At 39.6% G+C, this 27,929-nt stretch overlaps 1 protein-coding gene across 1 annotated transcript in view; it reads left to right on the plus strand.

Moving 5' to 3' along the window:
• CDH13 (cadherin 13) overlaps window positions 1-27,929 on the plus strand; it is a 445,458-nt gene that overhangs the window by 155,342 nt on the left and 262,187 nt on the right. Inside the window, exon 3 of the mRNA XM_033069460.2 lies at window positions 2,220-2,428. Within this exon, the coding sequence (XP_032925351.1) occupies window positions 2,220-2,428 (209 nt within the window). The remainder of the gene's footprint in view (window positions 1-2,219; window positions 2,429-27,929) is intronic.

The raw sequence follows: 27,929 nt of genomic DNA on the forward strand, positions 1-27,929 counted from the left end.
CCAGCCTTGGAGTGTGGGACCAGCACCCCCTGAGTGCTCTGAAACTGCTCTGAGCTGCTGCTGCTGCTCCCAAATCCAGTGGTTTTCCCTCCTGGTTCTATTCAGTACAAGACTTTGCAGGCAGGATCTGCCACATGAGAGTCTGAGATAGGTTTGTCTGGAGAGACTGCAGTGTCTGAGGGGAGAAGAGTTTTTGTTTCTTTTTTTTATTTATAATCCCTCTTGCTTTCAGCAAAATTCAATGAAACAGCAAATGAGCTGATGAAATTCTGGTTTTCTGTCCCACTGTGAATCCAAGGATAGTTCTCTTGCCCTAAAGTAAAGTGGAGGAAATGGGAGCAGTTTTTAGTTAAAAACATGTAATTGAGCTTAAACCTTGTGCAGCAGCAGATCCTTCAGCTGCTGGGGGAGTTTTCTGCCAGAGACAGAAAAATGTGTGTGTCAGGGTGTTTGGACTCTCCTCAGGAAGAGGATTGTCTGGTGTGAATTTAAGGGTCATGGCTTCATGGGGTGGTTTTAATTTTGTCTTGTTCTCAGCTTCCACGGCTATTTTAATTGGCAATTAAATTAATTTTCCCGAAGTCATTTCTGTTTGGCCAGTGATGGTAATTAGTAAGTGACCTCTGCCTTTATCTTTTCCATCTTTCTCCCCAGTTCTGCTGGGTGGGAGGCTGGGAGCAACCCAAGGCCAACCCTCCACTCTTGCTTTGGTAAATAAGTGCCCCACGTCTCTTTTTGTGCCTTATTCTGTTTTATTTTGGCATTGTTTATTTTTCAATCTAACCCATCTCATCAACATTCACCATAAAATGAGGTTGTAAATTCTGGAACCAGGGATGGTTCTTTTTTCCTTGTGATGTTCTGCTCTGGGGTTGAATCCCAGTTAATTCCCAGGCAGGAGGGATCTCCACAAGGTTCTCTGTCCTCAGTTGGTTTGAGTGGAGAGAGACACAGAATTTGATGAAGAGGATTCCTGTGTAACTTCCCAGGAGTGTTGAGTGGCCACCCACTATGAGACATTCCTGTGCTTTAGGACACTTATAGATATTAGAAAATCATGAAGAGTTTAGGGATTGACCATGAGAGACTCTGGGATTGTTTCTCTTCCTTTAAAAACAATGATTCAGTGCAAGAAGTCTGTAGAGTGAATTTAAACAATTATGCCAAGTGTTTTATTTTGCAGTAAAACTCCATTGTTGTTGATTTTATGTAGCTGGTATCACTCTCTGTAGTTTTTTTCTGAAATTATAATGCAGTTTTTAAAGATCCAGTGGAAGTGAAATGTAAAATAAAATAGTGATAACATAGAGGTAAGTGAAAAGTCTGCAGCAGCTGTAACTCATGGAGAAGGTGGGGAATACAAAACAGGCTGTCTGCAGAAAAACCTTTCACATGCAAATGCATTGTTCAGAGATATCAAAACCTGAAATGTTCATTTAGCAATTGCAAGTTTGTGGTGAAGATCTCTTACACATATAACTGGTAGTTAAATCACTAATATTTTATCCATTATTTTGTGCAAAATGACTCAGAGTAGAAAGCTGAGACAAAGTCTCACATCTTTGTGCTTTAGGGATATTTTCCCCTTTATGCCAGCTTTCCTAAATATTTTAAACTTTCTGTGTAAAGTGAAACAGGATTATTGACAGCTATGGTTCCATTAAAAGTTCTCACAATCCTTAGATACAGTGCAGTTCATGAATTGTGTGACAATTCTGGTAGTAAGAAATGTTACAGTCCCATTTCTCAGTTTTATAAAACTTTTGCAGTAGCCTGGGGCTGAATATTCTGTAAACAGTGCTGGACCTAAAGATACACTGAATATCTGAGAGCACTTTGCCACAGAAGAGCCTTTAGAGATGCTGGGCTGTGATGAGGAGGACAAGGTCTCCACTGCTCAGGCTGTGGAACTGGGTGTGCATTTGGTTGGAGTGATCACAAAAAACTCATGTCCAAATGTCCAAAGTGTTTTTTCTATCTGCTACTCAGTTAGACCTGTCAAAGCCCCTTCATTATTCTAAAAGTACATATTCATAGATTTCTTTATGAAGGGAGAGTGAGAAAAATGCAGAATTTTTTTGAAAGTTTTTTGCTTTCAGAGACATCTCTTCCCAAATCTTTAGATGAGCTAATAACCTATAGCTACCTGAAACTTGTGTTCCAAAGTGGATACTTATAATGTGTCTTTTCCTTTTTTTCCTTTTATTTTCCCACCCCAGTGAAATTTGATGACTGCAAGGGGAACAACAAATTGAACTTTGAAGTTTCTAACCCAGACTTTGCAGTGGAACTTGATGGGAATTTGGTTGCACTCAAGAACGTGTCAGAAGTTGGCAAAGCCTTGTTCGTCCACGCGCGGTCGGAGCACGCCGAGGACATGGCAGAAATCTTTATTCTTGAAGCAAGTGAAAAACGTGGTGCATTAAAGGTAAGATAAACAGTAAAGATTAAAAAAAAAAAAAAGGGCCAGGGAGATGCTGCTGCTAAATATTTACATGTGTCAGGTAGGATTGTAGGCAATTTTAATCTGTTAGCAGAGATCAAAATCAATCTTCAATGCAGATATTGCTGTAACATTTTAGCACTTGGTTTAATTTGTGATGCAGATTTCCTGAGTTTTGGAAGATGTATTACATCTTCAGGTGTGGATGCTAAACATTCATAAAGACTTTATTCAAATGAAAGAGCCCAAGTATTAAAATTGGCTGCTTCTTCCAGTGTTTGTTATGCCAGGTAATCACAGTTTGGCCACAACTAAAAATGGAGAATCATAGTTTAAATGTGTAATTTAGAATTTACAGAACCTTCACCTTTCGCCCCAAGTCTAAGTAGCTGGGAATGGATTAATGTGTAATTTAAATTTTCCTATTGGTCTGCTTATCTGACATTGTAGCATGGTAAACTGCTTAAACATCTGCACACAAACAGCAGCACACATTTACACTCTGGCTCTATGCCCTGGTGATTTTTGTTTTGCTCTGTCCACTAAATGTTTTGTCCTTTCTTTCTCCCTCCTGAATTTCAGTGTAAAACAAACCTCATCCTTTGGGGGATAGAGCAGCTCAGAAATTGATTGAATTGTGTACTTCACACCCCTATAGTAACAAAAGGAGATGTGAGATAGCCTACACTTCTGTGTCCTGGCATTTAGGAGAGAGGCAGGCAAGGCAGAATCACTGGGCAATTAAACCTGGTACCTTTACAGACCTATAATTTCACAGAAGTATAAAGAAACTTTGATAAAAATGACTGATCTACTGTCTTGATTTGGTATTTAGACATTCAGTTGCCAGCATTCTCATTATATTCCCAACAATACATTAGTATAACTTAAATCTTCCATTATAAAAACAAATTATCTTGAGGAGAAAGGTTGAACAACCTTCTGAAAGTCCGTGGCTGAGGAAAGGTTTTGCTCTGCACTTTAAGCAGCACACGATGTGAATATGGATTGCCAGTGGGAGAGAAAGAACCAGAATGTGTAACTGCAGAAAGCTGATCAGAACACTGAAATGGAATTTCATTTTATTTAAATACGATGCTTCTTCACAAAATTAAATTTTAACACAGTCATACTTGAGGGAGTCTCTTACATGGAGGAGCTGAGAGTTTAGGACCACAGACTGCCAAACTCAGAGTGGGAAAGCTACACTTGCAGGAACAAGCTGGACACTTGGCTGTCCTGTGCCTCAGACCAGCAAGTCTTGCTCCTTCTGGGGCATTCACAAGAATGGTTTTATTTTGAAATCTTAGGAGCAGTTTCAAAATGGGGATCATCATTCTCTAGTTAGAAGTTACAAAAACCACTGAGGAGTTTGAGACGTCTCTGACAGGAGGTCTGGAGTTAAATTTCAAGGGATTGATTTATGTGTGAAGATCTGACTGTCTGAGAATCACATTCTGAAGATTTATTCTGGTTTTCTTGGAGAAGCAGCCCTTCAATATCTGCGAGAAGAGATATTCTATGTAAGGGAAATCTTGTCAGATATACCATGGAAGTCACAATCTAAGGGAAATGCTGTCAAATATACCATGGAAGTCACAATCTAGGGGAAATGCTGTCAGATATACCATAGAAGTCACAATCTAGGGGAAATGCTGTCAGATATACCATGGAAGTCACAATCTAGGGGAAACATTGTCAGATATACCATGGAAGTCACAATCTAGGGGAAATGCTGTCAAATATACCATGGAAGTCACAATCTAGGGGAAATACTGTCAGATATACCATGGAAGTTGCAATACAGGGGAAATCTTGTCAGATATTCTATGGACGTTACAATCTAGGGGAAATCTTGTCTCATGAGTAGGAGTTGTGTATTTGCACAGACTATGCCAAGCTCTGCCAGTGACCTTTTCTCTTTATGTCCTGTTTGGCTTCTGGGGAGTCTCCCCTCAGAATGTTCCAGCAATATTAATTGATGTCTAGTGTTGAAATCTCTCTCCAGACTGCATTTGAAAGCCAGGGCTGATTTGGCCCTACTGCTCGATTCTGTTCCACCCTCTTTGTGTTGCTTCAGAGAGAAAAAAACCAGTCTGAGTCAGGTATATTGTGCCACTTGCCAGCCTGTCCTCACAGGTGACAATATCACAGCATCATCTCAACCTGCATTCATCACCTCTTTCTGCATTTTGATATTCAGCCCATAATCGGATGCCTACCCATTTAATGTGGGATTTAGCGTCTGCAATGCCATTGGGAGTTACACGATGCCTTAAAGTGCCCTGGGAAATCCACCTAGTGAAAATCACCCCTTCCTCAAGGGAGTATAAAAATTTCTGGGGCTGGCTGTCCTGTTCTGGCCTCACCCAGTCCCCTGTAGCTGTTAAACCAATATTTCTTCCCAACCTTTTCATCTATTTGCCTATTTCAAACACCACACAGACAGTGTTGTCTTTCTGTTTGTCATCCTTGAGGAGGATATAAAGACTGCAGCGTCCTACCTAAAGTGATTTTATGATAAATTTGAACTTAATCCTGTACTTTTGCAGTCTAAATGTGTCAGCACGGAAACAGCAGAATGCTCCATCTGTTTATGCAAGGAGCCTTGGCTAAGAAATGCTCAGATGGAACCTCAGTAATTCAGCACAATTCTGTGGGGTTAAGATGAGCACATGCTGGAGCACTGCTTAGCATTCAGCACTTAGAGAACAGTACCTTGTCTAATTAGGGGATAAGTAGTTCTTAAGTATTTCCCCACTGCCAGCAACTGCCATTTCTTTTCTGAAAGATGTAACCTACATCTGTGAAATCCCATTGTTAATGTTGCTAATTGCAGATTCCCAACATGTTTGGGAATGGCTCTCAACAATGATCTCTGATGTGCTGACTGGCAGTCAGAGCCTAGGAACAGAGTGTAGCTCCCAGAACTTTCTGATTGCTACCAACCCCACTTTGGATGAATATGGAAATTATTTAGAGGTGCAATCTGGAGTGTGCAGAAAAGCTTTTGGTATTCTGCTGGTGAAGGGGGTGCAGTTTTTTCCTGCTAAAGATGGGGGATGAATCCAGCTGGCCTCACCGATCTGTCCTATGTGATCAAATTAAATTAACTTCATGGCCAGAGTATAATCAGTGGCTGTTGGAATATCAGTTACTATTTAATTGTTATTTGCATCTGAAAGGTCTGTTTTCCTCCTCTTCTGCCAGAGGCAGAATAGATCTGCAGAGCCTGCAGCTTTCCATCCACGGACCATGGCTACAACAGGGGCAGAGGTGGCTCTCTGATGGCAGAACCTCCTGCAGGAGCAGATAATGCACTGCTGCTTCTCCTGATGTCTAACCTGCCCTCAGCCCCATCAACCTCTACCGACAGACATTCACACATGCAGAAATCTGTCCATCAGATTCCAGATCAGATTCCAGATCAACCTCCAGCAGCCTGCTGGATGTGCCTCCTCCCTCCTGTGACTTTGGATAGATGTGCTGGTCTCTGTCTTGACAGAAGGGAATATTCCCAAAAATCTTCTGTCCTCTTTGAGAGGCTTTTGAATGTGAATGCACAGAAGATTCTGTGGAAGGTGTTAATAGTTAACTCTTTAATAGTTATGTGTCTGTGCAGACTCAGAGCCTGATGCACTCAGTGCTCAGTGAAAAAAAGGAATTCCACATGCACTGCCCATGGAGCAGTGCTGGTGAGCAACGGAACATTCCCCAAGGAGCAGTGGTGGGATGTGCCCTGCTCTGCCCAGCATTTGCCTGATGCCCTCTCACACAGACAGGACTGGAGTGCTTGGGGATATTAAAAAAATGGGACCTGGAAATGTTTTGATTTACCCAGGATTCCTCAAATGAACTTTGGATTCATTCTGAATAATTCAGAGAATTGCTAAGCCTCAAATCCCTAATGGAAAAATAAATCACTTATAAACCCTAGTTGGGGAGAAAATGGCCAAGCCAATGACTGGCAGCATTCTCTCTTTTTTTTTTATTTTTAAACTTGTGTCTTGTCCAATGCTTGATCCCTGCTTTGTTTTATGGCGAAAGTAGGACAGCTGAAAGTCGGAAATTTCATCTCATCTGAACACTTGTCCAGACATTAGTGGATTTATGTATTTATTGAGAGAGTCAGGTTTTGTGGAAGGCAGAAAGCATAGCCAGGCTTTTGTAGAGCCTCATAATAAATGGTGAGTTACAAAAGGTGGCAAGCTGGGACTTGAGCTGTGTTCTCCAAGGCTAAATAAAATGGTGTCTGCTGGTCCTGCTCCCTCTCTGAAATCTAATGCTGGTTTTAATGAACATACCCTCAGTATACTGGGAGCTAAAAGGAAACCTTGGGACACAATCTGTCTCTGCCTCTCTGTGCTGGCAGCCTTTATTTTTTTTCCTTCCCCACAGCAAAGGGAGTTATTTAGAACTTTTATTTGTTACAGACACAGGGTGAGGGGTGGAGGGGAGTGAGATATCAAGAGTCTGGCACCAAAGCAGATAAGAGGGCAGGCAGATATTCAGAAATTCCAGGCTGGTAGTAACTTCACTGCATGGTGCTTAGCAGTCTTCCATAGAGAAGGATGAAATGATTAAATAGAAACTGTCAAACCCTCAGGACATATTTCAGGCACTAGATAGAAAAGGAAGAGGAGAAAGAAAAGAAGAGATAAGAGTGAGGAGCACACCCTGAGACAGCATGCTGTAGACAAAGTTTAAAGCCATCTCCAGCAGTAGCTCAGACTGAAGGAAATGAAGCTGCCCCAGTCCTGCTGCTTTGTCCAGTGCACTTTGTACTGGGCAGAAGCTGCTGGGTTTTTCTTTTCCATTTGTCAAACCACTGCTTTTCCCAGCACCAGCACTCAGCTGTGTTTGTTACAGCAGTGACAGAGCCTCAGCAGCCTGGCTGAAAACTTCCTGGCCGACCCAAATTCTCATTCCCACCAAGTCTCTGCCTGCATGGATACCTTTTGTGCAAGCTGCCTGTGCATGTTTCCTAAAGTATCAAAGAGAAATAATGAAACTAAGCTCCTTGGATTTAAACCTTAGCATTTCTTGTTTGTGTCTTGCTCTCTGCTTATCCCCACAGGATAGAGATTGCAAATATTATGGATATGAGATAAAAAGTGCCTAGAGCCTTAAATCCTACATGTATGGCTTTCTGCCTTAGAACAGATGATAACAGATCAATAATCTTATTATGAATCAGGATTCTCTCACAGCAGAAAATATTCAGGCAAGGAAGTGTGAATAGTTGAGTTTAGTCATCTGGCAATTCAATAAGTTATTTGGAAAATAAGATCAAGAATCAGCCTCTCTGATATAGCAATCGTTCCCATTAACGTATATTAGCATTTTTCTGTTTAGAATAGAATTCCAAATAGGCTGAAAATGACTGTGCAGAGGTATGGAGATGGACTCTCATATGAGATATTGACAAACAGGCTCAGAGTTCCATGTTATTAGATTTTGCATATAGCAGTTGCTGCAAAAAGGGATGCACTGCATAAATAAAATACCATGCTTTGCATTTAATTTTAAGGCACAAAATAGAATAAGTCACAGGGGGTGCTTCAATACCTATCACACGTTTGAGTTATTATACTGATCAAAACTGTGTATGGAATATCATTTCCAGAAAAGCTGGGGACATCTCTTGCCCTCAGATATGAAAGTGTCCTTCAGGCATATAAAGAAGGATTTTCTTAAAGATCAAACAACAAAAATAAGTCATTTTCTCACTGTTGAGTTCAGTTTGGCAGAAAGTTTAGCATATTAACATTCTCCCAGCCATTAAGTTATTAAGTTGTTATCACTCCTGTTACTTTTGTTATCTCGCTGCAAACACATATTGACTTGGAATTCATGCATAAAAAGCTGGGGTAAAAGTGATCTTAGAATTTAATACCTGTGTATTGATGGCATTTTCATAAATGACTTTTCCTTACTATAATCACCATTGAATAGATGCTATTTTTTCTCTTTTAAAGTCTGCAATGCTACATTTAGGATTTCACAGAACACATCTCAATGTCAGTGAAAGCAAGAGCTTGTTCTCATCAATGGGTCATTCTCTAGTGTCATTTAACTGCCTTTTAAACTATATTTTTATAAAAATCCTCTGTGCAGACCACTTGCTGTTGCAGAAACAACAAAGAGCTCCTTTTATATCAGAAATCTCCTTAACCTCTCTTTTTCCAGAGTAATGCCAGTCACCTATTTTCCCTTTTTATCCCTCAGCCTGATGCAGGACCTACTGGAATGATCAGATTCCAGTGGGTTTTAGCCCAAGCCCGGGGAGCAGGAGCTGTGCCTGGCTGTGCTGTGTGGCTGTGGCTCCCTTACCCCTTGGCTGGGCAGTTTTTGGGTGTCCCTGCAGCCCCAGCTCTGGTTTGATGGACACCCACACTTCCCTTTAGCTCAGCTCTGCATCCTCCCCTCATCTCCAGTGCCAGGCTTGTGCTTCCTCAGGCCTGCACTGGATTTATCCCTCCCCAGCACCGAGGAAATGCAGGTTTCATATACACTGGCTTTGGAGTTTGCTCTGACAAAGACCCATTTATCTGAGAATTATTATGGTGCCAAGAGATGTGGCAGTTGCCATAGCAACAATTACATATTGTGTTGAATACCAGAGTAAATGCTATAAAGAACAGGAGCCACTGGTGGCTTTCATTAATTTAATGTTCCTTTTTTTTGAACAAAGTGTGACTCGTAAGTTTATTCACTGTGTGTGTAAGTGCTTAGATCAAATGTGTGGGCTCGCTTTCCTCCTCTTTCCCTCGGTGTGCAACTTCAGCATGTAAATGAGAAGTGCTCGGTTATTTAAGGAGAGAAAAATGGTCTTATAGACTGGAAACATGAATAATTGCCTGTGAAACACGAAGGTGTTAACTTCCCTGAGTGTTCAGTGCCTTTCTCTGTGAGTAATCTACATTCAGATTCTATGTGAGCCAGGCATGTCTTTACCCAGGAAAAGGGACTTTGTGCTTTCAGCAGCAAGCAGAGCTAAGAACTGAATGTGTTTAGCAGTGATTCAAAGGGGAAATTAGATTATTTTTGAGGCAAACGCAGACCTTGTTAACGATTTCAAATTATTTACAGATTAATGTGAAATGACAGGCAAAATTCTTTGTAATGAATGCATTTTATTAAAAGCCAGTTGCAAACAGAATTATTTTCAGCCCTGAGCTGCATTTAGGCTGCTCAGTTGGTTGTTCCTGCTCCAACAGGTTCCATTTCACCATGGCTTGATGGACTTCTGGTAGAAACTTCAGCTTTTTGTGGAAACTCAGAACCAGATGCAGCTCTAGAATGCACCAATTTCACTCTCTTTTCAAACACTCTGAGGTCTTATCCTCCATCCATAGGACCTCATGGCAAAGCTTCCACAAACCTCAACGAGAGCAGTTACTCAAGGATTGCTGAAGTCTTGCATTTGAACTGAACTTCATCCTGGCACAGAGTTCCAAGAAAATACCTATTTACTTCTTGTCACTAAAACATTTTATTGGAGTTTGAATGGTGGATTAGTTATCTAAAGGTATTTTGAATTTAATTAGCTTCATTTTATGATCTGCTACATTAGCTGCCCTTTATGGATAAAAAGAAAGAATCCACTAAATGCTGTGGATGAGTGATAAACCATCATGCATTGACATATCATTATTTTTCAAGTATTTATTGTTAGAAATCCAGCCTGGAAATATTCTGGAACAGATAAAACTGTGCCAATCCTATCCCTTAATCTTCAGAGATTGACGGAGTTCTGTGGAAACTCGTGCCAGAGGTGTGGGGAACATTTAAAGAAACCCTTTGTGAAAGGTTTAAATTTAAAATTCATGCAGTAAATGAGGATATAAGTAAGAAAGCAAGAGGCTAAGCATGATTTAGTAGAACATTAGGTGAGATCATAAAGGATAAGTAGATGTCTCTTAGGATATGTAATATCTTTCATTTATAAAGGGGCTTTCATCCTGTAAGATCCTCCAAGTGCAGCCATTAAGTACATGGGGACAGAACGTGTGTGTGCCTGTCTTAATACAAACATCTCTAAAAAGAGGCATTTGCATAGATATCTTTATTTTTGATGCTCATTTCATAATACTTTTTCACATCAGGATAGGAACAGAGTCTTCTTAAACAAGGGATTAGGGAAAAGGAGCTGGCGATTTTGATACGAGATTAGAATTGCCATGACAGCCTTAATGTCCTCAAATCCATCATGAAAAAGAGATGTTACAGAAACCAGAAGAATGTGTGAGACTTAGGGTAGAGAAGAGAAATTGTCCATTTATGCCATGGTTATTTTTTCATCTGGCACCAGGAATGATGCAGTTGGTGCACCACAACAACCCCAGCTCCAGCTGAGAGCTCTCAGATTTATTAAGGAAAAGAGACAATTCCAAGAGGAAATCAAGCTGAGTTGTGCCCAGAGCGAAGCTCAAGGTTTTTGTGGGTTTTTTTTTTCTGTAAGAGACACAAAATATTGCTGATGTTTTCCCACTATCAGCTTCTCCCTCAGCTTGCAGAAGCAGCATGGATTTGAAAGCCATGAGAGGAGAAATTATTCACATGAAAAGATGATTCCCTGAGTGTGAGTTTAGTCATTTCTCTCCATTGGGCACATCAATAAAAAACCCTAATGATTTCCACAATGCTCCCATGCTGATTTTCAAAATCCTGAAGGAACATTTATTATGATTATTACAGTAACACCTCAGCACACATCCTAAACATTCAATGGAGCATCACAGGATAAAAATCTACACTTGTCCTCCCCCAAGAATTGATTTTGCCATTGCAAGGACAGATGGCTCCTTTTGGACCTAGAATTCCTTATTTGTTGATTATTACAATTTTGATGCTTTTATGATTATTTCTTTGCATCTTATTTTGCAGCTAGATTTTTTTTAAAGTACCTAGAATAACTTGGCAACTTGAAGAATGACAGTGTTAAAGCTTAGAGCAATTTGGTGTCTTCATAATAAACAACTCTGCTAATGCTTGCAGTAATCTTGGAGTTATTAATCATCCATCCCCTCACTTGTTTCACCACCAAATCTAACAGAATAACCTTTGCATTAAGTAGTTGATCCATCTGAGAAAAAATAGTTTCACCACTTGTTTTATGTAGTTTCTCACTGTGAGGGCACCTGGGGTTGTGATTGCAGAGGAAGAAAGGGAGAATTCTTAACTCCATTTAAAATCTCTGTAATGGTACCAGTGGTACTGCAGAAGTGCTGAATATTTGATGTGGCAGGTAAGGGCAAGGCAGTGTGGATGGACTGGTTTGTTTTGTCTCAAAAAGGGTCAAATGTGTGACATGACCTGTGTATTTATAAATCTATACATAGATTGGAGTCTTATTTGTGTGTGGATTTCAGATTAGATTTACCTTCCATGAATATAAATGTATAAATAATCAAATTTTCTGGAGCTTTAAGGACTCTGCTAATAAGGAACATCACACATTTCAGCATTTGCATTCTCTCTTGATGGACAAAATCTTTTCAGGACTACTAGAACAAGTGTGCAAAATATATCCATCAGATGAAGACTTGCAGTTTGCAGACTTATGGATGATAATCTGTGAGTTATTAAAAGCCATAAAAATCCAACTTACCATTCTTTAATTCCCTTAGAACCCATCTGATGCTGTGTGTTAAATTACTGAATGTTTGCTGGGCTTTTATTACAGTGTTGGACACTGCTGCACTATATAAAGATTTATCCTCTAATCACCAGGGAGAAGGTGGTAGTACCAGTTGGGTTTTTTTAATTCTGGAAGACCAAACAAAACTTTCATTATCAGATATTGGCACAGAAATTTTTTGTCCAGGGATTTCAAGGGTGTGATTCCATGAAGAACTGGGAGATGATGAAGGCTTTATACCTTATACTGCATTGGTATTACCTGAGCATCTGACCAACCCAAAAAAGAATACTAGCAAGAAATGAGTTTGTGGCTGCACACTACTAATGAAGTTTAAAAGGCTGTATCAAAATGCAGAAGGTTCCCCTCAAGCCCAGCAGTGTGGTGATAAGGCAGCACGTCACCTCTCAGGAACAGGGGCCTCAAGTGCTCTCCAGGGCCAGATCATTTTGGTTTGGATATTGTTGAACTCAGGGACAAAAAAAAATCCAATAAATACAGAATTCCTGATTGGCTGACAAATACTATGCATTGCAGTTTCTTCTCTGCACAGAGAGAATTTTCTCATATCTATGACTTTTCCTTTTCCATGAAGATGAAATAAAAAGTCAGCTACTTCTGCTTGATAAGACTCATGACTGCTGAAAGGCTTTGCTGGTGACAAAACCCCTAGTGGGAGAGCCCAGGTTACTCAGCCATGTGCTCCAGCCTGGCAGCATCTGAAACAAGAGTATTCACACTAAATCTGTTCTTATTGCTGCTCTTGCTTCAGACTCAACTCATGCTGCAGACTAAGATGTTTATTACACTAATATTCTGAGTTTGCACTAATCCCGCCAGTCCTTTGCAGAAGGATGGCCTGCTAGAAATAAAAATCTCAGATTGAATTTCTGGTTTAGGAGATGAGACTGTTGACTGAGGCAGTACCAAAACAAATTTCATGACTTGAAATTCAGTTCTGTCATTGATTATATCAAAGCCTGAACCTCCAAACTGAAAGGTTCATTGGAGCTGCTCATGTGTGTTTTATTTCCAGCCATGTCTGTGGAAGCATCACTGATGTATCAGTGTGGAATATCTTGCAGGAGAGACTTTAACACATGTCCTGTTCAGTGCTGACATTACAGCTCTGTGTTGAGAAACATAATAGAGATACAGGAATGCACATATGTATAGGTTGGACAAAAATTAGGAACAATATGTGACAATTTTTCAACAAAGTCATGTTCCTGCATGACTTAAACCTTAAAATAGATACAGTGGGCTGTTCTATTCACTCTGTTTCAATAACAACTGCAATTTGCTACTAAAACAAATTTATTTGTTTGTCCCTATTTTTTGGTCTTCGGTGGAGGTGAATTGTTTCAACAACAGATCAGGGGAAAACCGGCAGCTCTTCTGTGGTAATTCACACTCTGGTTTGGTCATTAGAGCCAGAATTGACCCTCAAAATTGTCCCTCAAATCAGGAATTCAGGCAGAGGTAAGGGGAGGGAGATGTTAAACTTTGGTTTAAAGATTTAAAGTCAAAGCTTTAAAGAAGATCTGGCTCTGAACTTGGCTCACATCTTCAACACTCAAACTCATCACATGCAAAGCTAGGGTGGGAGCAAGGCTTGGAGCTTTAAGTCACAGGGTTGATTCCAGGCCTGATTATTCACAAAAGCGTGTAATTAACGTGTCATAGGAAAACACAGCAAGCACTGCACCAAATGCAATCTCCATTAAGTCAACAGGAGTCATTCCACTGGCCTTAATGAGCTTTGAATCCACTCATAAATCTGCTGTGAGGAGTGTCCAAATCAAAATTTATCTGGGGGTGACCTTGATGTTAATTGTTAGTGCTTCCATGTTGTTTAATTGCCAGGAAAGCTGAATGCATTAGTGGGATTATCATATGGTATGGTCCTTTCTATTGGATACTATTAGCTTCAAGTTGATATATGTAATATTAATTGTGCATAATGTTAGTGGGTAGTCACAGTCTGCCAGTTATATCTTGTGTCTGTGAAACAGGAGAAAAAAAAACCCTCTTCAGTTATTTTTAATGTCGCTTCTGCCTTCAGCTGAATCCCTGCAAAATTAATGTTTTTTTGATCAAGCAGCTCTTCAGAGGATCTCAGAAGTTTTGCATTTATTCAGTGGCTTTTAATCCCAGATTTTGTGTACTGACTGTAATTACTTTAAAATTATATCTCAAATTTGTAAATAACAGAAAGGAGACTCTGTTCAGTCCTATGATGTTTAGTAAATTTAACATATGCCAGAAAAGTTCAATCATCTGCATCCCAAATGGAAATGTTTCCTTCTTTAACATGCCATATTTAATTCAATTAGAGGAAAATCATGGGTAATGTATTACAAGTACAAAAGGGAAAGGGTTCCTGTAATTTTTGTCTACTACACAGAAAAGTAGATGGTTTACTTGAGGGACATAATTACTGTAGCTTCTAGTGGTATAAAAATATAAGAGAGTTCTAGTTGGAGGACTGGGGAGGAGAAATTAGTGGTTTTGTTTAATGGCTTTCCGAATTCCTTGTCAGTGCTGGTAATTATTGTGTCTTTTCTTTTTGTTGGCACTCAATACATTAGGCTGCACTCAGGATCATTTTATTAATGGAAAATATGTTTCTGAACAATTGTGAATTAGATAAGTGGCTTGATTAAAACTCATTCTTTAAAACTATAAAATGAGAAAATAATGTGAATTAACCTTGAGCCTAGACAGTGGGGAGATAAGACTCTGGTTTCCAGTGAGGATGTGTGCATAGGAGAATGAAGGGAGAGCAAAAACCCCCAGCACTGGCATTTCTCCTTCATTTCACTGCAGTATTGAAGCACTGAGAAAGATTGTTAGGAAATACATGCAGGACATACAGCAAAGAGCTTCCAGAAGAAAACCCAAGCTGGGCAAAAGGAAAAAGTGTTACTACTGGCAATTCACTCTGATACTCCCTGTGTCCAGTCCCTGCAGAAAATGGAGTTACTCAATAAGCACATTAAAGGTGGGTGCAGGGTGGTAAGAACCTTTTACCTTTGCTGCTGGACACTCAGCAGCTCAGAGATTGAGGCTGTTCCACTGCATGGTTGAACTTTATTCCATCTGCTGGTGGGTGCCAGGTGAGCTCAGCTGTGGCATCCTGGGCTCTGGATGTGCCCTGCAGTTCCCAGGAAGGGAATAAGAAATTCAACTCATCCCAGGATATCCAAGCCGATCTTTGCCTTTACCTTGTGCTGATCTCCAGCAAATTTTCTCTGATCTTTGGCAGCCCATTAGCATCATTATTATCTAGTTCAAGGAGACTAATTTGTCATTTTCTGATAACAGATTTATATGTGTGAAGTGATTTTTCAAAAATATCAGTGGAACTGTGATGGAGTGCTGAGTTCTGTGGGACTCATTTAAGCAGATATCCCTCTCTCTAGATATGTGAATGTGCTACATGGATTTTGTCTCAGCTAATAAGCATGAATTATACATTCCTAAATGCTTCTTCCATTTATCAAGCTTAATGTTGTTTAAAAAAACCTGAAGACAAACAAACAAAAAGTTTAGAAGATTTTCTTTTAACTTTCCCCTGCTGTAACTTTTACCATGGGATGACAAGTACTTTAATTCACTGTAATAATTGTCTTATATAAATGGCACACTAAGCATGTTTTTCCACCAGAAATTTTCATTTTGATTCTCAGTATTTCATATCTGACACTGGGCTAAATGAGAACATGACTTAACAGTTGATATTGATTTGCACGTCATTTTTTCATTTCTCTTTCCTATTCCAAAGGAATCAGTGCTGACAAGTTAATGAACTGCAGCTACAAATGCAGAGATAAGCCACAGGATAGGTTCAGTACCTGCCTTGTTCTAATTACAAAAGGTTTTCTTTAGGTGGCTGTTTCATGTTCACTACAGGGAAACTGGAATAAAGTGACTGTCAACAAAGCAGACACTTGGAAAAGTGACATAAGAGGGGGCTATTTATAGAAGTTCTGAGCAAGTCTACATCACTTTATCCCAGTATTTTTAAGTCTTTAATATTTACAGGTGGAATACAATTAAAATAAAAGTTCACTGAGTCCTAGGGCTCTATGTTGAATAAGGATTCATAAAACTATGCTATCTTATATCATCTGTTTTTAAGTTAACTTTTTGTATAAAGTAATGGCTTTGGACAATGGCAGTAGAGATCAGAACTGTAGAACCAACTCTCAGAACATTTTTTCCCCTGAACTTCTTTTACACCTTTTGCCCCTGATTTCAATTAATATACCTTGTATCTAAGAAGTTATTCCAAGTTCTGTTTTGGTGTTGTTTTACATGGCTAAATTGGTGAATGTGATAGAATTGGTATTTTGGCTGTTACGTCCTGCTGCTGGGAGAGATGAGCTGGTCAAATCTCATTCAGAAATAAAATCCTATTTTGTAGCCTTAAGGGTAGATTTCTTCTGTCCATACAACTTGAAGCTACTTCCAGAAGTACTGTGAAACTGTAAAATTGAGTTTTACATTGACACCAACCTGTAGTGTGAACAACTCTGCAGTACCTTTGGTGATTTGGAGGAGGAGCAGACTGTGGTGCTGCTCTGTGGTGTGAATTTACTAGAAGGTAATTCTCCAACACCTGGGAATTTTCAATCAGACACTTCCTTCACTGCCAGCAGTGGTAGAGATAATTAATCTGACCAGGGAATTTGGCCACTGAAGTCACTTGTGGACTTTTGGAATTAAAGACTCTCTAAATGTTTGCATGGCTAACAAGCCATGCAGAAGAGGAGCAGCAGAAGAGAGAGAAGCTGTGGATATTCACTGTCTTGGGCAGCAAATATCTGTGGTGGCCATAAAAGGCAGGGAACAGGATGTTCCACTGTGCCCATGGGTTCTGTTCCCAGCAGAGCAGGGTGGGGAAGGCTGTGGCACTGTGCCCTGGGCTCCAGCTGCACGCCTCGCCAGCGTTGCTCTGGCACTGGGAACAAACTGTTGTCTCTGGGGAATACACTGACATTTGGCCAGCCAGAGCAGTGGCACAAACACAAGTTTAAGGTTGCATTTACAGAGCTGTGCCTGCACAGTCTGAGACACCAGTTCTGCTTTGCTGTCATGCTGATGGTCACAGAATAAATTGGAAGGGACCCATGTGCAGGAGGCTGTAGGAGTGATGGTGGGCAGGATGGTCGGGACAGACAGAGAGATCTCTAAAGCCAGGTCCTGGAACTTGTGTTTATTGAAAAAGGGTCCTGCCTGGAGCTGTCAGCCACAAAGAGTGGGGGGTAAGAGAAAGAGGTAGGAGGGTGGTAAAAAAGAGAACTAAGAGAGCTAAGAGGAAAAGCTCAGAGAGCGAGGTTCCCATTACAATACAATAAATTTTCTTCTGTGTTGAATATTCTAATTTCCACTAACTAATCTAATACAAGATATAAATCCTATAGTATTTACATACAGCCTATAGGAATCATTACACTACCATACTGTGCTAGAATTTAAACCCTAAAAGCTACTTTTTGGACCCCTTCTGCCAAGCTAGCAGGGTCCTCTCTGACCTTTGGACCTGCTTGTAAGCAAAGGGATTGTTCAATTAAAAGGGGATTACTTTCAGCCAGCCATTCTATTGTTTTCTAGTTAGTAGGTAACTAAGGTTTGGTATCTCAAAGATAGTTTTCATTTCAATTTCTTTTATGGTTTTCATATTCTCAAAATCTTTTGCCAGGCAATCATATTTATAAGGTTTTCCTGATTCATCCTTCCCAACACCCATGGGATCATCAAAGTGCAGCTCCTGGCCCTGCACAGGACACCCAACAATGCCCCCTGAGCCTGGGAGTGTTCTCCCAACCCTTCTCCAGCTCTGAACCTGCTGGGCAAACACAAGGAGCAGTGTTTTCAGAGGGCTCTGATTCTGCAGGAGGAGGGAGATAGATGTGCAACAGTAAAAATATTTTTTTCCTCTCTTCTTCCCCAAACAGAGCTCAAAACGCAGCTACGGAGATTCAGCAGCAATAATATTGTTTGTTAAAGATGGGAGGTTGAAATGGGTATTTTCCAGATTTTCCCCAAAATTATTATTCTTCAGCTCTTGCATGGGGATAAGTCTGAGGAAGGATTTGTTTCTTTGTCATTTTTAGTATCATTCATGTTTTCCTAACAGGAGAGAAATGTGAAATGACAAAAAAGATTGTTGCTTATTCCAAGATTAAAGTTTCAAAAGCTTAAGATTTGAACTTTACTTAAATCTTTTGAAGATGCTTGAAAAGCTATTATGTAATCATATTTTTCATTTCATCTACAATTGGAAACAATACTATCAGCATAGTATAAAAATACTGGTTTTATCTTGTTTGTATTGCAAAGGGTAAATATCTCTCAGGACTTCCGATCTAAATTTGCAGGCTCAAGAATTTTGTGATTATTCAGGATAAGCTGCAGACAAGCCCATGAAATCCCAGCTATTTGTTTGGTGCAAATGCAGATTCCTCATGGAAGTGTAGCCTGACATGAGCAGACAGTTCCCTTAAAGTCTTTGTTGTTTCTAAAGGTAATGAGAGTTTCAGTGCATTTCTTGTATTTTTAAAGAAAGTTCAAATATCACCTCAAGGAGGTGGAGATAGATGGACACAGAGCTGTCAGAATTAAAAATGAACAACAGGAAGAAATTTTGTTTGCATAAATTTTCTAGGAGAGAAATTGGGAAGAGGAGAAAGGGAAGTGTAGGATCATAATGAGACAAAAGTTGTGACACACAGAAGGGGTCATGAAGAGCCCTAAAATTAAAAATAAAAGAAGGAGGGAGGAGAGGAGGGCAGAACTAGCTGGATGGAAAATCAGAGCTCAGGAAAAAATAAAGAAAATACTGTATTAAAAACAAAACAAAATTCTATCAATTCTTACAGGTTTCCTCAAATTGTTCATGCTCCCTCCCTCTGTTTTATTTTCCCTTTTCAGCCTGTAGCATGAGCCTCATAAAACTTCACTAAGATTATAATGCAATACCTTGGCACCAATCTCTCTTGTTTATGTGTCCATTAGTTCAAAGCCACAGACAGGCAATTTATTGGGTATGAAAAATGTCACCTATGGCACCCTCATTTGCATCTGAAAATTGATTTTTGTCACACTGGGATTTTAGGACAACCTTTTTTGGCAGCCAACATTGCCACAAAGCATAATAAAAATAATTATGTGACCACAAAAGCAGGTGAGGTTCACTGTAAGTTTTAGGTCTCTAGGGAATTGCAGTTGGCAAGGCATTATTGATGAGCTGGTGATCCTTCTTGGTGATTAAATATTGACACCTAAACTTTAAACATTACTTGAGATTGCCAGCAAATTGGATAACAACATAATGGGATTGATAATGTTTGCTCAAACATTCCAGCATGATAGCAGAATATTAGTGATGTCACTTGAACAACTGAACTATCAATTAAGATTTTTTTTAAACTGGTAATTATTGAGCTATGGAATATCTTCTAAGGAAGTATTGCTAAACATCTTTTGAGGCTCAGTTAAAACATGTCGCCAGCTTAGCAATTTTGCATCTGCTAAGACAATTCATTAATTCATTTTCTACTTTCTGATGTGTTTGGCTCTTGGAGTTTGTCAAGTTTTTGTCTCTCACTGATGTGATGGTTAATGTATATGGGAAGGTGTCATTTTCCATTGTGATACTGAAAAATCCTATTAATTATCAGTGTTAAGTTGTTCAAACACTTCCATTAGTTATTTTGGCAAAACAATTCCCCAGGGTGAGATATATTTATATAACAAATTCCTCTAAAGCTGAATCAACCATAAATGGATTATGCAAACTTGTTTCCTTTCTTGTAGATAAATTGTTTTACAGCAGTGTTCATTATGAGAAAGTCCTTTGCCCACTGTAGTACTTAATCAGCACAGAATAATCTACAGCTTCAGTTTCAATGGTAAAAAGGCACCATTCTTTAATATGAATCCAGCTTTTAATCTTAGCCCAGGATGCTGGTTCCTTTTTTTTTAATGCCTGATTTAAGCACAGGCAAAGGGTGGTGATTTATAAGCTCATACTCCTTAAAACAAGTTTCTGTATGCAGTTATGAAGGGAACAACATGCTGTTGAAAATGGATGAGCATGATCTGACTGAGATGTGTGTTGCAGAAAGGATGGAGACAAAATAGGGATTCTTTGGCATTTAAAAAATGTGTGACTTTTTATACAAACCTAGCATGCAGTGGAGAAATTTGGGATTAGTGAAGCATTTGGTTTTGTTAAAATACAAATTGATACCTTTGTTGTGTGAACAAGTTTATATTTAGTGTTTGGACAGTTCATTAATAACCCCTTGGCATCTGCCTGCACTCTGAGAGGTGCCCAGAGTGTGACAGCACTCCTGGCTGGTTCTGTGGAGCTCCTTTGCTGGGATTTATGAGACAGAGCATTAAACAGCAACCAAGGACTGCACACCCATATTTCACACACACTCAGGGCTGCCTCTGCCAGCAGAAGGATTTGAACTTAATCATGGGTTACTCATAGTCCACTCCAAACTAAGCCTGTTTTAAATCATGGGTGGCGCAAATATTTTGCTCTGAAGTCAGGCTGCAGCTGCCAGGCACTGGCACCCACTGGTATTTGTTCCTAGCAAAGATGCCAGTCTGAAAAGGAGCAGGGAAAGCCTGGGAGTACCAGGAAAGTTAATCAGGGACTTTACCTAATTACCAGTGGGATATGGTTCTGTCAGCTGTCACAGCTATCATTAAAAATCAGACCCAACACTTTTATATTTGCTTGAGGCACCAGAATTCAGAAAAAAATTCTCAGAGATATTTTCTTTGCAAATGATTTTTGCTGTCCTTGCACTCTGGGTTTAAATTTTTATTGGGGAAAAAAACCTCCTGTTATTTTCTAACTTTTTCTTCACTGTTTTAGCACTATTTCCTCCTTCAGGGCTTGCTAGGTTCAGTCTTCTGGACTCTGGCTATACTTTGAATGTGGGATTTAGAGTTGGTAGGAGCAGCCTGGATCACAGTCTGGGTGTGCTCAGTAACATTGTTTGACCATATTTGGTTCTCTTCAACTGAAAGGACCAGTCTCTGCTGGTAAAATTCTATATTTAGTTTCGAACCAGTGATTTCATTTTTATAAATTGTTGCATCCAATAGAGAGGAAAAATCATTACTATCGGTGCAGAAACACTTAGGCAAATACAAGTGTTCTTTTACAAAGTTAAAAGCAAGAATGTGTGAGTTTCCAATTCCCTCATACTGATAGAATCAGCAGAAAAATGACTCTGTTGTATTTTATATAATGTGCAGTGAAATACCAATGAATACTTTTTTCAATCTTATTGAATGATACCAGGCTGTTCCCATCAACATGAACAAAACTACTTGCTTCTATTTCTTAGCTTGCTCAAAACTCTAAAATAAGAAAAAATAATAGTTTACTTGAGCTCCCTTGAATTTTCTGACCTACCCACCTATGTTTTAATCTAGAAAAGCACTAGTCCCTGGAAAGTACTAATCAACAGAAGCATTTCCATTGCATGTGTTCATTCTCCACAACATGACTATTCCAAACCTCATTCCATCTTCTTAAATTTTTTTTTGCTTTTGTAATTTATACCATGACTCCTCCAAGTGGCACAGGCATCACTTCCCATCAAGTTGTTCAGATCACAGAGATAACCTTTTTGTTTTCATCTTGTGCTCTAAATGTAATAAATCAAATCCTTGCCAAAAGCAAGCTCTGAATTTTAGATCATGAAATTTGCATTTCATGCTTTGTTGCTTATTCACAGAAGCCATCCAATCTGAAAAGACAAATAATGCCACATGACTTGTGTAACTAATACAGACAAATGTTTCCAAGCAACTGCCTGAGCAATCTGAAGATCAAAAATTACTCATCTGAAAAACTTGCGTAAAATGGTAGATAATGTATTTGTTCACAGATTTCAGGGTCTGCTAATGGACAGTTTGTAAACTGAAACAGGACCAAAAATGTATCAAATTAGGAATGCTGCAATTTATGAACTTGTCCCTGTTAGATAGCTCCAGTCAAATAAAGCTATTTTAGGCTAAGAAAGTCGTACTGTGCTTCACTGCTCTATGAATGATCAGGCAAGAGCAGCCAGAGCCTCAAGCACAGTGAAGGTTTGATTTTGGAGCTGGGATACCAAAGGGAATGGTGGAGAAAGTTGAAAAACACAGAGTTGAGTTCATTTTCCTCTGCTCCTTGGAAATTCTGCATTTTCTAGCACGCTGGTCTTTGCTCACGTTTGGAGGCAGCAGGTTTGAACCTGGCATGTGCAGTGAGAACTGAGGAATCCACCTTGCAAATTCAGAAAGACACTTAAATACTGCCCACTCGAGGTTCTTCTGGGGCTGGCTGCATGATGGATAATTATGAGGGGTAGAGAAATATTGCTGATTTAGGTCAAGCTGTGAGAACCCAGGTTTTCAGTTCTAGAATTGTCCTGTTTAAATTCCAATGTGCCAGTAGAGGCAGCAGACATCACAGGTCTGGCTTTAATGACTTCAGTTACTTTGGGAGCAAGAAAATGCATGTAGATAAAAATAGAACTTATCTGACAGGACTGAACAAATATGAAATATGAGCAAAAAGGTAAAGTGGAAATAAAGGGGTGGATAATATCTTTTGGTCAGAGCCCAGGCTTTTGAATGCATTTGAATGTATCATTTCTTCCTCAGAAATACTGCATTAGAAATCAAGACCTGAGGTTTCCAGATATGTGGAGTGCTGAAATAACAGCATTCACTGGAAGGTCTGTGGGAGCAATTATTAGAACAATACAGAAGCTGTGCCTGCTCTGCCCTGTGAGTGCTGTGGCTGCTGGGCTGCTGTCCCTGCTCACTCAATGCACTGGAGTTAACAAGGAGCACTGGTGTGCCCCAGCCCTGCTCTGACAGCTTGGAGAGCATCATTTCCTTTCCATAATCTTGGATTCTGCTTCCCACTGCTCAGAAACACAGAGTGGGGAGCCCATGGCCAATGCCACAAAAACAAATAGCACTGGAGTTGCCAGGCAAATGACATGCAGGGAATAAGTCTGGATCTGTCTTCTCTTGGCCAGGAAACTGTAATAAAACTGTTTACTTGGTGTTTGTGTAGGTGGGGACTGTTCTCATACCATGGAGATGCTCAGTTAAAGGTCAGCAGGTGTGAACTAAGGAATATAAATATTTCTGTGCTCCTCTGGCTGCAGGTTGTTAGGGCAAGATGCTCAGATTCAAACATATGAATTGGAATGATTTACAGTTGGGAGGTCTCATGTCACATTTCTTGTATTGTAAAGTGTACTTGGCGTTAGTTTCAGCAGTTAAAATCCAGAAAAAAACATCTTCAAACCACTGTACACTATGACTCCTGCCATTTTAGGCTCTTCTCCCTGAAGTATGTGGCAATTAATATTGTTAGCAGCTTGATGTTACAGCTCATGAATCATTGATCTGTTCCAGTACAGCAATTAATTTGCCTCTGATTCCTGACAGGTACACTCTTTGAGTTTCCTGAAGCAGACTTAATTGCCAGCATGTGATTAAAGAGAAATGTGAGAATCCACAAAGATGTCCAAGCCTGTGTCTGGGTCTCCATCTTGCATGTTTCACTTTTCTTGTGGGAATCTTCTGCAAATGAAGCTGTGCTTTGATTTCCCACCCCGAAACAGATACAGCCAAACCAAAGCAATTGCTATTTCTAGAAATCCTATTTCATAAATTCTGAAGAAATTAAACCTAGAAGTCAAATTTGAGTGAATGGCTGGGCTTTTTAAAGATGTTTTGGAATTAATGTTTATTAAAACTTGGTTTATTTCATGTGAATTTTTAGAGACGTTTTATCTAAATCAGAACTTAGAGTGCTCTCCTCTTCAGTAACTGTATATGGGTCTTTGAGACTGTCCAGACTAATGAAAGCTTTAGAACTAAGAGGCACTGTCCTGTGAATTTAATTGGGTCACTGTGGTGGGAACAAATAACACAGGGCACGTTTGGGTCTTGTGTTCTCACCTTTGAAAAATGCAGCCAAAGTGCAGCAGGAAGCCCAGCAGCACTCAGGTGATAATGAAAAGCTGTCCCCAGGGCACTACAGCTCTGTCTCTTCATTGTGCCACACAACTGAGTTAAGCTGCTGCTGTGGGCACTCACTGCCTGTTAATTTGTGTTGAAGAGTAAAACTACAGCCCAAATTGTGAAGTGGATTAATACACTATGATTTCAACTTTTTGGACTCAGTTAATGCCTGTTAATTAATTTGTTCTGAGTACTGGACCAAGAAGTGAAGTGGATTAATGCACTAACATTTCTTCTTTCAACCAAATTTGAAATCCAGCCTGGTGACTGAGGAGCTTTGCTGAAGCCTGGATCTAAGTGGGCATTTTGTCTTCATCACAGAGCATGGTTTCATTTGTCAGCCTGGCAGCTCCTGCACAGGAAAGCTCAGGAATGCAGCTCTGGAGAGCACCCTGCATGCATAGGCAGGTCTAATAGAATACACCCAGACTTTTTATTGTGATCTAAACATAATGCAGCCCTGCTCTGCAGTCTTGGGCTAAATTATTTTTGCTAGGAGTCAGTGGAGCAGGAAAGGAGAAAAGAAGTTGTGCAGGCACATGACTGAAATATTATAGATGCAAGAGAGTAGCAGTTCTAATGGAAATTATTGAAAGTCCCTCCCAGTTAAACTCACCTTGATTGCTCCAACTGGAAACAACTTCTCACACTCTTAAAAAATGTGTGGTTTTTGTTGTTTGTTTGGTTTAGGTTTTTTTATTTGTTTGTTTTTCAGCATAAGGTAAATGGAAATTCATCCATAACTGGGTGTCCTCTATGTGATTAATGCTGTGCAAGGAGCAGGATTCATCTGGAGGTGCCCAGCTAATGCACCTGCATGGGTCAAGTGACCAAAATGTACAGGGGAAAAAGTGTCTGATGTCAAACAGGGGCCTGGGACTGCAGCTGCTGCATCATTTAACAGCACACATGCCTTTAACATACACTAGTTTTGCTTCAGGGTATCATGGAATTGCTTTTGTGCAGCAGTGATATATGCAAAGAATTCCATAGCATTTAAGGCCAGAAAAGGATATAAAATGTGTTAGTTTTCTGCACACAACTACAGCTGGCTGCCCTGCAGCAAGACACAGAAAGCTGGTTTTCCAAGGTAAAACAGCTTCTGCTATGAATAATATTTATTTTACATAAGAAATAAACTTTATTAGAAATTGTTCTTGTATCCCAAGAGGTAAATGTGGAACTGCTTGTTCATGGCTGCTTGTGTTATTCCACATTTGGGGTTTTCATTTGTGTGCTGCTGAGCTGCACATTTTGAGGCTTCATGTGGGTTATTGCCCCACCAAAAACTCTTCTTTAACTCATTTATCATGCCCCAGAACTGAGATCTCTGTTCCATGTGTTCTTTCTCCTTTTTGAGTGTTAAAAGGACTCTTGAATTCAGAATTCGTCCAATATAAGCAGAAAAATGAGTCCACTCAGTGGAATATTGAGAGCAGGAATATTGAGAGCAGGAATATTGAGAGTAAGAAGTTAAGGCCTTCTGTCTGTGCTGTGAAATGTATTTTCCATGTAGCTTTGGTTATGTCTCAAAAGAATCAGATTTTTGAAAGATTTTACTTGGTTCAGATCTCCACTGTGTTTCTATTTTCAAGTAACAATTTGGTATCTAACCCAAAACCATATGATTTCATTAAATGAAAGAAAAACCAAACCAAAACTCCCTATTTTTAATGCAGACCTTTATTACAGGGCACTTTTCTTAAGAAAAAACCACTTTCCTTATTTCAGTCACATTTATTTGAGGTGCTGAAGGTTTTGGGCTCTTTAGGAGTTTTTCATTTCTCCTGGCCTGCTGTAAGAGCAGGTTTTGTTTGCTTTGCCACAAGTGTAAGCACAGCAGGGATGGAGAAAAAGGCATTTTTACCCATGATAAGTGTTGTGTTGCTAATGTATCCTGGTGAAGACAGAGGCATAAGGTCAGCCATTGTCTTTCTCCTCAAGCCTGCATTTCAGTGCTGTTTGACAGATGAGGCTGCCAGAGCATATTTGCTTGTTTGTGTATAGGGGACACCTCATTATATTTAATGAGCAGTGTTGAACCAATATGAGATTTCCAGTAAGAGGGGGTGATTCACATATGCTTCAGAGTGAGAGTAGCATTCTCTAAATGATGACCAAAAAAAGCTTGAGATGTTAATTTAAAAGAAGAGTTTATTATTCTCAGTGCAGGTGACTCCCATGGCTAAAGCAAAGTTAATGGAACTTTCTTTTCATCTTAGAAAAACTTCTCCCTGTCACAGAATAAGGCAGGTGTGTGGATAAATGAAACTTATATTTCAATAGAAACAGGACTTTTCCCTCACCAAAGGTACTGCAGAAGTTCAGGGCAATAACTGACTGAATTATTTCACAAAATAAAAAATTCAGATGTGTCTCCACCATAGTTTTGTCACCTATGTACCAAAACCACTCTGGAATATATGAGCATTACAATTGTTCTGATTTACACGTGACCAAATGGTTTGAACAAGAATAACTTTTTTCACCTCTGTTCTTGACTCCTCTGAAGATAACAGATAAAAATACCCCTAGGCCAGGCAGATGGAGGGCCCAGGAGCAAAGCTGAGGGCTGAGATCTTCACACCAAGTGTCTCTGCAGCCAATGGATAAATCAGAATTTGGGCAGTGTGAGGCTCTGCCTCTCCTCTCACAGAACAATTATAGAAACAGGAACACCCAGAGTAATTAAATCAAGTTTCACCCGCAATTTCCATTACCCAGATGTTGTATCTCACCATGCATCACCAGCTTGGAAGATTTTTTCCTCTGAAATACCCAATTCCCCTTAGCCAGCTGCATTTTAGCTGGGTTTGTTCTTCCCAAGTGCACAGTGATTTTTAGGGTGACATTATGGGCATTGAGGACAAACTACTTTTGAGCAGATGTTTGTGTGAATGTCATTGACCTTTACATTTCTTAAATTTATTCATTGAGTTCATTAGTTGTTTAAACAGTTGTTCGTTAACTTAAAGTTGCAGCACATTTCTTGGATTTTTTTTTATACTGCTACCAACATGAGAAAATATTTTTCTGGTTCAGGTATTTTAGAAATAATTAACTTCAATACTGCTGATGATAACAATATCCTGATGATAGAAATAACATGCATAAAGGAATTAAGTGTTACAGCATGATTTAAAATTTCAACTGGGAATTATGAAAAAATTATTTCTTAAGCTCACCTGCAAAGAGTCCTAGTTTTTCAGCATTTTTGTGATGTTATTTTTTATTGGAAGACCAATATACCTCAGATTACCACAATTTCAGGTGAACTTTGCTTGCAACAACCATCCAATTAATTTTATATTTTGTATTTAGGGCTGACCCCGTTTTACACCATCAACTTTAATATATAAGACCAACTAAATGACATGAACCTCAAGCACACTTCTGGTCACTATAGCAGATTACAGATTGCCACTCCAGTGCTGTTTCCAACTCTTCTTGTGACAAATTGATACCAGAATTCAGCCACCCTATTCCCACAAAAAGTTCTAATGAAATTTCCTTTGCCAAGAGTGATGGTTTGTGCTGCTGCAGAGTGACCAGGCCATTCATTCAAATATTCTAGCACTGTAAGAAGGCCTGGGAAAAAGAAAGGAAAAACAAAACAAAGCTCTTGAAGGGTGTAGGGAAATTGCAACTTGCGTGGTGTTGTAGTTTGGCAGACTGGTGTCTCTCAATTCAAGTTTTGCCAAAATGCTGGAAAAATGAGGAGACCATGCTTTTTATTTGGAACAGGAAATCAAGGTTTATTGCCAGTGAATCAGCTAA

This window comes from Catharus ustulatus, chromosome 11, assembly GCF_009819885.2.
Source record: "Catharus ustulatus isolate bCatUst1 chromosome 11, bCatUst1.pri.v2, whole genome shotgun sequence".
Classification (NCBI taxonomy): Eukaryota; Metazoa; Chordata; class Aves; order Passeriformes; family Turdidae; genus Catharus; species Catharus ustulatus.